General features: G+C 40.0%; 1 protein-coding gene across 3 annotated transcripts in view; it reads left to right on the forward strand.

The window, feature by feature from the left end:
* RBMS3 (RNA binding motif single stranded interacting protein 3) overlaps positions 1 to 15,826 on the forward strand; it is a 542,868-nt gene that overhangs the window by 128,718 nt on the left and 398,324 nt on the right. For all 3 annotated transcript variants that reach the window (XM_019536251.1, XM_019536258.1, XM_019536241.1), the window contains exon 3: positions 13,635 to 13,726. In XM_019536251.1, the coding sequence (XP_019391796.1) occupies positions 13,635 to 13,726 (92 nt within the window). The remainder of the gene's footprint in view (positions 1 to 13,634; positions 13,727 to 15,826) is intronic.

Consider the following 15,826-nt stretch of genomic DNA (forward strand, 5'->3'; position numbering starts at 1 on the left):
AGAGGGGAGTTCCCCAACCTGTAGGTATGGTGCCGGTTGTTCCTCCCGAGGTGCATCACCTTGCACTTGTCTGTGTTGAAACCCATCTTATTCTCATCCGCCCACCCTTGTAACCTGTCTAGGTCTGATTGTAGCCTGTGGCATCCTTCCAGTGTGCCCACGTCCCCCCATATCTTAGTGTCATCAGCAAATAAAAAGGCTGCAATAAAAGCCTTTTCACTTCTCAAGCATCTTCCCTCCAGAATAACCTGGATAATGAGATGTTCATTACCTTGACTTGTTTTAATATTTCCTGAAACTTGCAAAAGGAGCTTTCTATTTCCTTTTAAAAAACATACTGAAAATAAAAATTAGTTCTAATACAGTTCAGTAATCACAGCATGATCACTGAATGCATCTTCTCTTGTCAGACTGCTTCTTCCTGTTCACTTATATTTATACTTATTTAATAATGTTATGATTGCTGAGCACCCAGCATTGTGGGGGAAAGAGAAGGAAGATTTTTATATGCTGAGTAGTAGAACAAGAGCAGTAGATTATGTGCCTAATAGTTTTCCTCTTTGGCTGGAATTTAATATAATTCCAACACTATCACTAAAAGACCTGATTGCTAAAGGACTTGGATACTTTTCAGAATTTCATTGCTCTGTGACAGATAACAAATCCAGAACTCCCTCTGACACCTCATTTTCCCCATTTTTGACTGCGGGTATCTCTCAATGGTTTATGTGCAAATACCTACTCAATAAACAAAAATATTACAGAAATTTAGCACACGGAGCTAGAACCATACTTTATCAGCTTCTAGCATTCCTGGTTTCTACATTTGTAAGAGAACATGTTTACCTACCCTGTGTACAAGTAATTACATTTGTTCCCTCAAACATATACTGTGTGTGTACTAGTATAGGACTGAATAATTTTCCTAAAGTACTATTGTATATAGATTTTATAGGCATCATCACTCAGCTCCAAAATAAATAATGGACAAATCTCAAGTGGTCTGGTTTCATATCTTACTCAAACATTATCTAAGCTAAGTAAAGCTCTGGAGTCTGCATAACTGAGTACAAAACCTCACAAGAAGAAACTTTCTCATGACAGTGTCAGTGCCCCCTGCTGTCTGAAAATACCATGAAAATAGTCTTTTTTTTGGAAGTGGGAGGGAGCAGGGGGAGGGAGATTTCAGAACTGAAGCACATGGATGTAGCTGAAACCAAGAAGTATAAAAACTAATGAAAATGAAAAATTATTCAAAAAGTTAAACAATTACTTTAAAGTTTAATAAAGTTTAACATTTAGTTCAAGCTTTGGGTGCTTAGTTTTTCCTAACTGCAGTATCTCTATCTGGAAGTAGAAACTGCAAAATACGAATATTTTGATCTGCTTATTGCAGAAATTATGTTTAGTTGGTTATTAACAATTTATTGCACCAAGAGAAAAAATTGCAAAGTAAATAAACCTCTCTCTCTCTCTCTCTCCCTCTGGCTGGCTGCTTCTACATGTGACAGGGGTTTAGTCCCCTCATTTGAAATGATGGGTTTTTGATTGCAACAATTATAAATCCACTGTTTCAATATAGGGGCTTCCATCACTGTTACAGTGTAGGGCCTGGTCCTCCCTCCCCCACCAGTGGAGCCTGGGGGATGAGCTGCCAGTGGGCAGAGCAGCCCCTGAGCTGTAGGGGGCCCTGGTCCTTCCCTCTGTGGTGGCAGTGCCCCCCCAGGGCCACCTGGGTGGGCTGCTAGTGGGTGGGTGCTACCAAGGGGGTGCCACTGCTGTGGAGGGAAGGTCTTAGGCCCCCCGTAGCTCAGGGCTCTCTGATAGCTTGACCCCTGGCTGCAGAAGAGGCATGCAGGCTTGCAGGAAAAAAAATAAAAAAGATCATGCCCTTCACTGCTTTTTTTTTCCTCTTAGCAGAGACTGCCTGCAGGAGCTGCCACCAGGCCACACAGCCCCTGAGCTACAGGGGGATTTGGTCCTTCCCTCCGCGGTGGCAGCACCTGCTAGGGCTACCTGGGCAGGGTGCTACCTGTGCAGGTGCTGCCCCAGCTTGAAGGAAGCACCCACAGGATCCAACTCTTCTCTGAGCCCATGCACTCGAAGTCTGCAGGCAGCACCCAGCCCAATACAACTGGTCCCTGAGCCAGAGCTGGGGCAGCACCCGCCTGCTAGCTGCCCACCCAGGTGGCCTCAGGGGGAGCCGCTATGGCAGAAGGAAAGACTGGGGCTCTCCACAGCTCAGGGGCCACTTGGCCCACCAGCAGCTCAACCAACAGGAGACACGAGTGGGCTCTGGGGGTGCGGAAGGGTCAGGCCCCTCACTGCTTCTGCCTTCAGAGGGCAAGCCGTCAAAGGCTGCAATGTTATGAATAGCTATGTTGCAAACTAAATTACATGCAGATGTGGTTTAGTTTGCAATGTAACAAACTCATTTAAATTGCAAAAAAAACCCTGCATATATACAGCATTACGCAATTAAACCACAAAACTGGGCAATTTTCGTCTGATGTACAAGTGTCCTCTCTGTCTTTGTCTCACTCATGCACACGCACACTCTCTCTCTCTCTCTCTCTCTCACACACACACACACACACACACACACACACACACACACACAGAGTTAAGTACTCCCAGACTTGTTGCTTATGTTTGAGAAGAATGCTGTGTATTATTCTTAACAAAGGGTTTTAAGTTCTGCAGTAAGTGTGAAACTGAACCTACCCGTAGCCCTGAATCCACAACCAACCCCTCCAGAATATACAGACATGTGGAGGGGTGAAAACATAAATAATGGATAAATAGTTGTACTATAAATGTTATATTAAAGCATTAAGCAGGTATAACAAAAAACCATTCATTTCTATAGCAAAGTTAAACACAAACACGACAAGTGTTCTTGATTGTAAAGAGTTCATCTTCATTGTTGAGTTTGACAGCTAATCAATAGGATGTGGCAGGGTAAGGAATCATAGACATTATAGATGGAATAAACTGTTTAACTGAGAGGTGGCCAACCTGTGGCATGCCTTCTACAAGTGGCATGGGCAGCCTCTGTATGTGGAACACAGCAGATCACCACAGTGGCAGATCAGGCATGAAGCAGAAAGCAGAGAAACAGACTGGGTAGGGAACATGGGGCAGGAAGCAGAAAGTAGAGCATCAGAGCAGACGGAGGAAGAGGACTGGAGTGGCACTTGGAGATGGTATAGAGCTAATTTTTGGCATGCCTGATTTGTTTAGCTGATCTGGTCAGCTGTTTTGCAAGTAAAGGACTTGCAACAAATCCTTTTCTTTATTCAGCCTACCTTTAGTGACTGAAGCAGTGGTATTCCCATCATTCACTTTGCCAGATTTATCCAAAAATTAATTGCTAGTGGAATGTTACAAAATACATTTGCCTTTTGTTCAGCATGACTTCATTTGTGTTACTTACTTACCTAGAATGGCCATGAATAATGTCTTCATCTCACTGTTAGCATGGTTGATTTTCCTAGAGATGGTCGCCTCTTAAGCTAAGTACAGACAGCCAAAATCTAGAGGCTGAATCGATTAAATCTTTGCAGGTTAGTCTAACCTGTGTAAATTGAATTGATAAATAAGTGAACAGACGTTCACTTTTGATTCCAGAAATACAGCCACATGCTTGCAGTGGCTCAGGCCAGAAGCCGGGGACACTCAAGCACGCCTCCCTGTACAGCTGGAGCAGACAGCTTGGGCCAGAGCTAACCTGCCTATGCTGTGAGGCGAAGGTTTGCAAGGGAGGTGCAAAGTATCCTGGGATACAGGGGGACAGTAAGTTAACTTCAATTTGGAGGGGATCTGGGGCAGACATTCAACAAACATGAAACCTAAATCAGTTAAGTCTGATACTGCATCCATTCAGGTTCATCTTATACCAGTATCATCCATTTTGAAAGTGGTTTACATGCACAGAACTTCTGTTATGTTACAGATTTGAACGAGTTTCTGATTACTTATACTGGTTTATGTGTAACTCCTGTGCTTAGCCTGTGCACATATTAAGTCCTGCAGTCGTTAAGCACATACTAAACTTTACTCACTTGCAAAGTATCACAGAACTAATTATTTGCAGTACTCTTTACCCTTTTTTATTGCTCTTTTCTTCCAATATCTCACTCTTTCTGGTCCTGGATTATGCTTTCTGGTGCTCCATGGACTTTGAGGAATAGTGTTATGTAACTTGCATGATCTATATGTGTTCCAAATATGCACTATAATGTTTTATTGCCAAATTTAATTTAAAATTCATGTCATTTTTAGTGTTCGCTATCACTCCCACTGACTGCATCTACACGAGATGCTGACTGTGCAGTTGTTACTGAGCAGCCATTTAGTACTTGCATACACAAGTCCTAAATGACTACACAGTAACCAGATTTACTGCCCAAAAGCATCCCCTCACAGCTTTTTGGTGATGCTGACTGCATACTAGCTCATTACTACTGCACAGTAGCATCATGTCACACAACACTACTGCACAGTAGTAATTTGCTACTGCTCAGTCAGCATCTCCTATAGACCCAGCCTCTTAGTATTATTTATTTTCCAGTAGCTTCTGCCATGAAGTATGTGCTTTTTGAATAATTATTTTTTAAATTTCTTAATCTGGACTTGTTTTCACCTAATCTCACTTTTTTCTTTCCCTTGTACTTGACCTTTGTTGCTCTTATTGCATTGTTACTTCACATTTGTTGGATTTGCAAAATCTGTACATTTAGCAACATATTTAAATATAGTGAAAGACTCTCAGAAGTTCCATACTTATTTAAGCAAGGAATTATTACAGGTGCACGCATAAACTTGGTACAGTAAATATTCAGTTATATAGCTAATGACCATTTGCAGGCACATGTATCCACATTTGTTCAGAATAATTGAAGGCGTAAATTAGGTACTGAATCATAGGCATGTGTTTGCATGCACACTTCTAAAAATCTGGCTTCTGGATGCTTTTGGTTTTGTTTAAATCTCTTGTTATGGAACAATTGACAAGAATGAAAGAGTTAAAGAAAAATCAAGGCATAATCATAATCAAAGTGACAGTTTTGTGTCATATTTCCATATCAAGCTGTAGCAAATAAAAAAAATCAGCTATATATTGCATACTTAACAATGCAGGTGTGTCTCTTGGGAGTCATCTTGAATGAAGGGACTATGTTTACTCCTTATTTGCTTTCTTCCATTTAAGATTCTCCATTTCCAATTATTTCTTCTGACTATATATTAGCTGCTTTAATTAAAATGTGATGAGTCATCACTTCCTAGTAACCAAGAATTTTTTAAAAATCAAAGGCTTTTTAATAATTTAGAGAAGTTTTACCATTTCCATACTTGTTTATCCAGAGCTATAGGAGTACTATGGTCTTGTGTGAGGAATGGAATAAATCCGCTTTCAGTAATTTTGTGTTCAAGGGCAGTTCAACCTCTCTGCTTGCTAACTCTAATTTTCCAAGAGTTATAAGACTTTAATTTGATTCTTTATCTAGTGTGCATAAAACAATCACTGAAATTTGCATAGTAAATTATTGGATAATCACTTTTTATGTAGACTACCTGCTTGTCAAAATGAACATTTTCAGAGACTCTAGCTAAATGCTGAGCAAAAACAAATTTCACAACTAAATTGGTTTAGGCCAGTTTAATGAATGAAAATGGTTGTGTGTATATTTGGAAGGAGAAATGGCCTTTTCTGTCTATTATCTATTTATGTACATATGCCTAGATGTCTGTGCATGTGTGCGTATTAAAGCATGTTCATGCATGTCCGTGTATTTGCAGACAGATGTATATATACATACATGTAAAGGGGATATCCATGTAGTAAATTCAGATCAATGTCATAAATACACTTTATTACATTGTTCCCCAGATCATTTCACAGCTTTGACTGCTTCTTCTTCCCTCATTCCTTCCTTTTTTGCACACACCTTTTCACTTTCAAAACTAAAAAAATCAAGATGTCAGAGTGATGCCTATTTTCTTTCTTCCCAGTGCAGTTTCACATCAAATCCATATCTACTAAAAGCTCAACAGGGGCATGATATTTAGTATTTGTTCAGTTAAAATGTAATATTTTATAATTCTAATGGGCCAGAAACAGAAGCTTGGGTGTATTGTAATGCTGGAAAGGCAAGATTTAGAACCTGTTAATTAGAACCTCTGCATGAAAGGCCCCATGATACCAAAATTGAAGCTCATGGATGTTTTAGATATAGGAGAACAGTCATAGTAAAAGAAAAAGAAGAAGAAACTAAAAGAATATAGTTTCTTTACTGAAAAGAAAGAAAGAAGAAAAACAACCCAGAAAGTGCACGCGCACACACAGCCTATTTTAAAAATATTGAGAACAAAAAGTGAAGCATTCTGTAGTTAGGAAATGCTAGATAAATTTGTGCAGAAAGGAAGAGTTAATGAGGGTACAGTTTTTAAGTATGATATAATATTGTTGTCTCCAGGACCATTACTTTATCACTTCATAGGATAGATGTGGAAGAGGACAAAATGAAAATTGCATGAGCAGCTGTTATTTTGGCATTGACTAACTTTCTTGTGCCATTTCTAGAGAAATATTTGGGCTTTTTTACACATGCTCTAAGACGGGGGGCAGGGGGGCTTTAATTAGCAAGCTCTGCTAATTAAAAGCACCCGAAGATCATGTGTTTCAGCATCCCTACCACCATTTTTCAGCATGGGGATGCTGATACACGTGACACTAGTCTTCTGGAGCGTTTTAATTTCCGATTGATCTGGTCTGCTCTAATGTGCTGGATTTCCAGTGCATCAGAGCAGGCTCCCTGCACATGTATAGATACCCTTTATTTTCTTTTTATGTAGGCTTTGCATGCTTTTGTAGGCATGGATAGGAATGTCCAGATGAGTGTGCATGTGCCTTTTGCTGCACTACAGACCAATCTGTAGCACCACAAACTGCATGTGCTACACATGCAGGTACTCACCTCATTGCTAATTTGCAGTTCAGTGAGGTTTCTTGCACCTGAAAAACCCCAGTGTCAAAAAAACCCATGGCAGAAAAAAGCAGGGCAGTGCATGTGGCAGCAATGTGCATGGCCTGCACGCCTAGATTGCCACTGCTGGAGCCCTGGGAAGCCCCCAGCAACTCAGGTGAGACTTCTGGGGCCAGCCCTGGTGCTGGCTTCAGCCTCCCCTACCCCACCCAGGCAACTTGCCATGTACCAGAGCACACATGCATGGGTGTCCCCTGGGGACAAGTAGCAGCATTACTACGTGCTGCTGCTGTTTGTCCCCAAGGAAATGGATTTGCACGCTCATCTGGATGTGGCTAGTGTGTACATGAGTGTGTACCTGCCACTCTGTGTGCAATAATGTTAGGGAAACATTCAGGCAACTGTTGAAATACTGCCTAAACTGGTGTCTCTAGGGATTGGACTCTTCAATGGGGCCAGGTTACAACACCTGAATTTAATTTGTTAGTGTATTTAGATACACATGTTAAAATAACAAAAATCACATACAGATGCCCAGATTCTCCTCATTGCAGCAGGCTGCAGATTTGACTGTCTGCTTTTGGAAAAATATGCATATTTTAAATGTCAGTTAGGAATTAGTCTTCCCTATTCAGTGTCTTTTGGGGAGCTCTGGCAGAGAGGGGGATCTGTTTCCCTGAGAGAGAATGTGGCCTGATGCTTCCTCTGTGACAGTGCCACTCTGTTTCCAGACCAGATGCATCCCTTGTCCTGTAGGTGTATGTCTGTGCATGGGCATGTAGTTCAGAATATTGGCTAAATGCTACAAATTATTCCAATGATTTAAAACAGCATTTAATTGGCAATCAAATTAGCCCATGGAGAAACTTTTTTCATGTACTCTGAAAAACTATCATGTAGAAACGTGCTGTGGTATTAATTTTGGTTTCTGACCTTAAAGGTCAGTGAGTCACCTCCACTGCCACTAGGCTCTTAGAACTATTAGTAACACTGTTCTTAGCATTAGCAAAACTACTACCAGAACAGATAAATCCTAGTTTTAAATACAGGAAAATCTATTCTCACATCATTGTATGTTTAACATTCCCAGGAGACTGAATGGCAATTATATATATGCACCAGTGGGAAAATATGTCTGTTTTGTGTCTGCACTTTTGCCCTTGAAAATGATTATAGGAGCAGCTAATGCTGGGTACTCTTTTATTTCATTCAGAAGGATCTTAAATACCTGATTTGTGGGTGCTATCCACAGTTTGATCTCTAAGATCTATAAAATATATCTGCAATTACTGAAACCCACAAAACTTGTGGGCACAAAAATGTGGCCGTGAAATTAGAGACTCTTTCCTAAAATCAGTACCTAAATATTAATGATATACTATCTGAGGAGTTTGTTATTTAAAGATGGTTTTGGAAAAAGCAATTGAAAATCTCCAGGCATCCCATCTGTGTTTAAAGCAACAACAATAACAAAACTTTAAATTAGCATAGGAGATTTAAGACATTGCAGGAAAACATTGATTAAATCTGCCAATGAAATGAATGTGTTTGGCGAGTGACCTAATTAGTGTATACTTGGTTCTTTTTCACTGCACTGCTTACTGCTAATTGCTGTTCTGCTGGTCTTCTCCTGACAAGTAAGAAAAAACAAGGATGAGGGATTTGTTGAGAAAATAGTGACATTCAGTTTTAATTCATTTGAACCTGCTGCCAAGCTTAATTATGGAACTGAGAAGCTGAGATGAGGAGGCCCCCAGCTGTTTAGGTTATCGGAGACTTAGATGTTCAGGGTCTGCCTGTGTGTTCAGGTGACCCTTATTACACCAACCCATAAACTTATGCTTCATGATGCTTAGCTATTTTCTTTCCCTCCACAGGTACAGAATCACAATTTTGATTCCTTAAACCTAATTATTTAGCTTTAATGGCATCAGGCCAAAACAAAATTGCAGTCATTTTTATTTCTTAGAGGAAAGGTTTAGTAGTTGGTATGGACAACCTTGTCTTATTTTTTTGTGATTACATTTACACGCTGGTAGTATGAATCATTCTATAAATCCAAGGAATCCAGCATATTGGTTCTAACACTGGACAGCCCAAATCACCTCGCTCTCACTCCAACAGAGTCAAACTATTTAAGCCAGGGGTCAATTTGGTCCTGAGTTTTAATGGGAACATTAGGAGGTTGGGGCTTTTACACTTAGAGTAATTTAAAGAATAAAAATGAAATTAAATGCTTTAAAATTAGCAAAAATAGTTTTGTGCAGATTTTGAATTACTATTGTTATTTGCTATTTACTTAAAGCAGCACTTCAGAATCCCAATTAAGGAACAGAGCCGATGTTGCTAAGATTCACAAATGTGTAGAAAAAAAATCCATAGACCAGACAATTTACAATCTAAGTTTATAATGTGATTCAAAAAGATCGGAAGTGGAATGTGAGGGTAGGAGAGGTATGTGGTATTCTTTCTTGTTTTTTTTAATGTTCCACGTGAGCGTCTCCTTTTTTTTTTTTTTTTTTAATAAATATCCAAATTCAACAGCATTTTGTTAGTGCATGAGACCAGAGAATGAAACTGTGGTTGTAAACAAAAGTGAAATAGAGCAACGCAAGTCACCATCAGAGGTTTAAAGCATCTAAACAGCCAACATAAATTATGGAAAGGGAGTTAACAGGTCTGCCTCACAACTCTATAGCCTTGTAGAGTTCTTTTAAGGATACTTGAATGCTAAAGCAGCCTGGGAACTTGGCTTCCCTTACTATAGATTGATGTGCTTTGGATTGGTTTTCAGCCTTGGAGTGATTTTCTCCTGATGTTCTGTGTGTGGTTTGGGGATATGATGCAGGGAGGATAAGAAAGGTACTTGGAATGAGAATTAACTGGAAGGACGAAGTAAGAGCAACTTTGCAGCTATGCTAACAGAATTAATGAAAGAATATGCAGTGAACAACTGGCTGTGACCGAAGGTATAACGTTTTCACTTTGCATCTTTTACTAACTTTAATGGGAAGAGAGAAGCCTTAAACAATTCACATGTATCCTTCCGGCAATTAGAAAAAAAAAAATATAGAAGTGATTAAAAATTAAATCTTATGCGGTGACTTAAATCTTGACTGATTAATTACATTACATAAACCTGCTAGCTAAAATAAGATCCCTAAAAACATCCCAAACTTATACGTGTTAGTGCAGATTTCCTGGAGAACTACATTGGTTACACGTGCTAATTTCTGCCTAATATTCTATAGGTAATTTCATTAAAAAATAAAGTAAATATATGCATCCTGCAGTATAAGCCTATTGCGAATCTCCGCATGTACCTACTTGTACCATTTCAGTATTTTTCCAGTGTCAGCCTTTAAGACACAGTTTAGCAATTCTCCCCTGCACAAGGACAGGAACATTGTGAAAAATAAAGTGAAATACAGTCTCCTAGCAGTAACAACGCCTCTTCCCAAAATGGGTTGGGTCCGATGTTCGTTCAAGGATAATGCACTAATCAGTCTCTCTAAGCTATAAATAATGGTGGTATCTGACTTTCTGGTGGGCTTCCGGTATCCCAGCTGGCGGCTCTCGTTTTATGTCAGGGTCATCTGTATTGTCAGTCTGAAGTTTCATCAGATCTTATTTCTTCCTTGCCAAGACTGTCTCTCTTTCCTCTCCCTTGACTCTGAGTTTAGGCTTTTGTATCACCCAGAGAACAAAGGCTTTGTGCAGTTCCAAGAAAGACCCAAGTTTTCCTAGTGTGGTAGTAATACAAACTTCACAGCTATTCCATGGAGCATTTTTTGAGAATCAGATGCGAAAATAGTAAATCGGTAATTAAAAACAAAAACCAAACTGATAATTGAATTCCATTGTACTTTTTCATTACGGTGCTTGTGGGGCACACAGTCACAATGCACAATTGCTCAGTGGCTTCCCTTAATGTATATTATTGTTCTAAGTAAATATAGGACAAAAAAAAGAAGGAAATGGAACAGGGAGGTTCAGGCAATAAGTATATTATCAGAACAATGCCTGAAAGTTCTTCTTTAATATAGGGGCATTTTCTTTCAATAACTATCTCGGTTTGTTTGTTTGTTTGTCTGTTTGTTAAGCTTAAAACTTGGCAAATAATTCCTTAACCGGGGGAAAAAAAGATAAGGTCATGAGCATAAAATTCCTATTACATTGGACTACCAATTGTGTACATTGAAGTCTAAATACCAAATAAATTGTAAGCTTTGGGGTCAGGTGTTCTCATCCTTTTTTGCGGGGGAGTGGGGGTGAAGGGGAGAGTCACACATTAGGTAAAAATGCTAATAAAAATGAACATGGCAGGAAAGCACCATATTTGTGGCTGCCCTACTGTATTATGTTAAATGGAACTGTTTAATAGCTATGTCTACAAAGAAGCTGTTAGGCTATAAACACGCTGGTTCTAATACTGTATTTACTTTAACATAAGACATCTCTGAATATTAGACTATCCCTCCCAATAAAATTCTATATATGGAAAATGTATAAACTTGTTAAAATTTGCTAGAATCTAAGTATTAGAGCATTGTCTTGAATTCCACCCCTTCCCCAGCCCCGCTACAGCAAGGAACGCAGTGGCTGGGAGGGGGGCAGGTCACCTCCTTGCCCTCTACCCCATCCACTTCTTTCACCTACATCCTTCCTGCCACCTGCCCCCACATTCCCATCTCCCAATAGCCTTTTGCCCCTCCTCTTCCTCCCCTCAGTCTCTGCCTCTTCCCCTCCTGCTCTCTCCAGTCTCTGCCCCTTCCAGCCCCCAGCTTCCCAGTCTCTGCCTCTCTCTCCCTTGCTGTCAGACACTGCTCAGACTGCTTTATCCCAGAATACAGAACGTGAAAGCTTATCTTTTGGCAGGCCACGCAACAGTGCCCTGATTAGCTGGACAGGGGAAGGGGCTTCTGGGTGCTTGGTGCCTGGGGGAGACCCCAGTGCAAACCCAACTAGAAGTGAGCTGTGCCTGAGAGTCATGGGGGCGGGGGGGTGAGCAGGCTGTGGGTCTGACTCTCACTCTGAACTATGCTTAGGGCTTGAGTCAGAGCTGTAGCAGCTGTATGCTTCCCCCTCTACTTCATATGTGAAAATAAGACAAGGAGCTTTTTTCCTCATGCTGATGGTAGGAGTAACCTCATTTCATATTCAATTATATACAGTATTATTGAACCTTACGGGCAACCCCAGTGTCAGCCTTATCATCTCCAGGGGAGATGACAAGAGAGTGAGTAGTGGTTGTAGCCTCTCTGCATAAAGCATGCCCCTGGGGTCATTCTTAGGAAGATGTAAGACAGAGCTTTCTGAAGAGCCTAAGGAGCTAAGTATCCAGGCCCCATTCTGAAAGGCACTTCGGCACCTTGAGATGTTAACAGGTGTCTGAAGGGATTTTCTGAAGTTCCTGTCTCTATTGAAAATTGGGAAGTAGATGCTGAAACACTTTTTTGAAAATCAAGTATTTAAGTATTTAGGGTTCATTTGAAAACCGAGTGATTATTTCCAGGTATATTTTAGGTCTGAAACTGAAGACTCAGAGAGAGCTCTCTATAGCAGTGGTCTCCCAAGTGGGGTGCGCAAGATGATCCATTGGGGTGTGGGAAGAAAATATTAGAACTTCTATTTCTATTTAAATAACTATACATATTTTGGGGGTGCGTGCTCAAAAATTTTTTACTGACGGGGTGCGTGATCAAAAAAGTTTGGAGACCACTGCTTGAGAGCACTCCCTAGGAGAGGACTGGGCACTTTCCCCAACACACAGGAAAGAAGGACCAGAAGGAACGGACACGGTTTAATTCCAGCTTTCTGAACCTGACTTTTCTGGAAATAGCTAGTGATAACCCATATGGTGCAACTCATGAGTCCAGCCTTAATCGCTTCCACCTGGAAGAGGGCTGCTGTGAGCTCCCTTGCCTTTCAGAGTTAAGGGAATGGTTATTATCTCTTGCTACACAAAATAGTATTCCCATAGCTCTCCTAGGGGAAAGACTTTCCTTAATCCATTCCTAGTTTTGGTTTATTGGGAAATGAGCACATTTGCTAGACACTGGACCCCTGGCAGCTGCAACCTTTCCTCCCAAGTTCACCTTCTGACTTGCTGTAGGGAAAGTGAAAAACCTATTTTACATGAACAAATCAAGCAGAGAGATTTCCTGGAATCAAATTCCTTCCTAACTGCTCCCCTTCTCCAACCAAAAACCATGGTTCTGTCCTAATCCCAGGGCTGGGAGGTGGGGAAGTAATCTGGGTGAGAGCAGGACACAGACTGGAAGGACAGAGTTCATATTCTTTTCCTAAAGATGGCAAAATGAGGTCAATTGCTTGATGAAGCCCCTTTAGCACAGGTGTTGCTTTCCCTTCCCAATTCCCAAGGGAGGGAAAAATCATAAAGAAGGTACTACCTTCTTTTTCTGTAGATAAAAAAGCCTTCTTCACAGTACTTTGAGGCTGAAGGGATAGCATTTCTTTAAATACCACTGATTTAAAGGAAGTAAAGATGAAAGGAATACAGATGTGGTGTCTTTTGGTGGCAGGAGTGCAATCAGTTAGAGGAATCTGGGAGAGTTTGATAGAGTGGGAGGTTGTTTATAGATATTAATGAAGTCTTCTCTGTGTGTATGTGTTTTCTTTTAGGTTATGGTTTTGTAGATTTTGACAGTCCAGCAGCAGCACAGAAAGCAGTAGCATCTCTTAAGGCAAATGGTGTGCAGGCCCAGATGGCAAAGGTAAGAGCAATGAATGCCACTTATTTCTCCCTTCCAACATTCCTTCCTCATGTTTTTATGATATGTGAACTGTGTAATAAAAATGTCAAAGGTCGGTCTCTTATTTTTTTTTCTTTTCTTTTAATGGTCCCTTAGCTAATACACAGCTCACTTGTTTACTCTGATGATTATTTGTCTGCTGGCTCATCAATGTTGTAGAAAATTGCTATTTGAGGGCTCTGGTGTGATGTTCTCTATAGTTTGTCGTGTTCCCTTCCTCTGACTTTGAACACTTTACAGGAAGGCTACTTAAGTTTATTATGGTCAGAAAGAAATCTTCTTCTTTGGTCTAGTGTCAAAGTAACTTTCTATGCCTTTGAATATTCTTCATGATTTAGTTGCCTTGTAGGTTTGTTTGAAGAAGTGATTGTTTGAAGAAGCAAAGTTTGTTGCTTCTGCATCTTTAAAATAAAGATAGAAATGGAAATCTCAGTTTGCCTAAAAGGATATATTAGTAAGTAGTATATCTGAAGAATTTTGGATGCAGCCTTGAGAGGCTCTCAGAAACTCATAGGGAAGTTACCTGCTTTAAGTAGTAGCCTGAAAGGACTGCAAGATTGGATCAAATACTGCATTTAGTGATTTGTCCAGTGGTAACCTGGAGAGGGGGTTTTCCACAGCTGTTAGAGTAAGAGATTTGTCTGTTTTCCAATGTTACTTCGTCTGTATGAATAAGAATGTATTTCTGTTTTCTGAGAATTTGTATTAGATATGCCAATAAATGTGCAAGTTTTGTACTGCACCCAGAGTGCCCTTGTACCCCCATTTCTGCTCACCATTACTTCCACTTCTATCCCATTCTTGCTTACTAGTCACAGCTACTGTGTAGGGCTCCTGGCATCCTAAATGCTACCAATAAAACCCCAAACAACAGCACCAGGCATAAAATATATCTCTAAAAATGATATGTGAATTTTAAATATTTCTCTTCAAAGAATTCCAATGGATTAAAACCTTAAACTAAACTAAAAAAAAACAACCATGTGGACATATGAGGTTTGTATGCGTACTACTAAATGCCTTAGAGTGCTGTTAGGTTCCTTGTTATCCTTAGTATGTCATGTTTTGCAATGCAAGTTATGCTGTTATATTGGCTCTTGGTTTTTATTGACGTGGCAATAAAAATATTTGCTTCAAATAGGGAGAAAAGTGGAATGCTGAAGAAGTTGAATACCTACTAACAATCATTTTATTTCCCTGATATATTAGCCCTTTTTGAATATAGTAACTCTGAGATATTTGTCAAACTCTGAAAAGAAACAGGAGGTATGTTCTCTGCTAAAGGTTGATCCTGAATAGCTGTTTCTGGGGGGATAATCTGTAATTAATGCATACCTGGTATCTTGTGGAAGTAGCAATCAACTTGCCTAATGAGGAAGGAAAGCAGAACTTTACTGCTGAAAATAGCAAAGGTAAGATGTCCTTAAAATGCAGACTATCAGTTCAGTGTTATACAACCCTATACAGTGTTATACAATTCCTTTGGAGCACTGTGCAAAGCCAAGGGATTTGGGGTTGCAGGGACTCTGCTAAAGGCTAGATTGGTGTTCTGGGAGATCTGTGGCTGGTGTGGAATTTCCCCTTTCCTAATTTTTGAGGCGGTTACTGCATACATTTATTGTTTTTATTAGGCTGATTTATATGTTTAATATTTAGCTAACTTGCTTAGAGTCCTCAATAAGTCATTTTCAGTGATATGTAGGATTCAAAATAAATACATGCCTGGATCTTTCTATCACGGGAAAAATCAGCATCTTTAGAAAAATGAGATTCAAAGGAAAGTAAGCTGACTTCATGCAAAGTGGTGCATCATATTACTGAGAAATCAGGAGCCTGGGAAAGCAACCATGTTAGTGCTTGCAGATGTTGAAGCCAAGTTGCATAACAGATTGAAAGACAACACTATCTGCCAGTCTCTGTATTAACATTTAAGGATCAGAAGACATTTGAACAAAGATTCAGGAGAAGAATTTAACATCCAACAGTAGAAGCAGCAACCCAGGAAACCTGGCTTTGACTTTCATTGAAGAGTGGGCATTGAACCTTAAATTATATCAGAAG

This window comes from Crocodylus porosus, unplaced genomic scaffold (genome assembly GCF_001723895.1).
Source record: "Crocodylus porosus isolate Cpor-Errol unplaced genomic scaffold, CroPor_comp1, whole genome shotgun sequence".
In the NCBI taxonomy this organism is placed as follows: Eukaryota; Metazoa; Chordata; order Crocodylia; family Crocodylidae; genus Crocodylus; species Crocodylus porosus.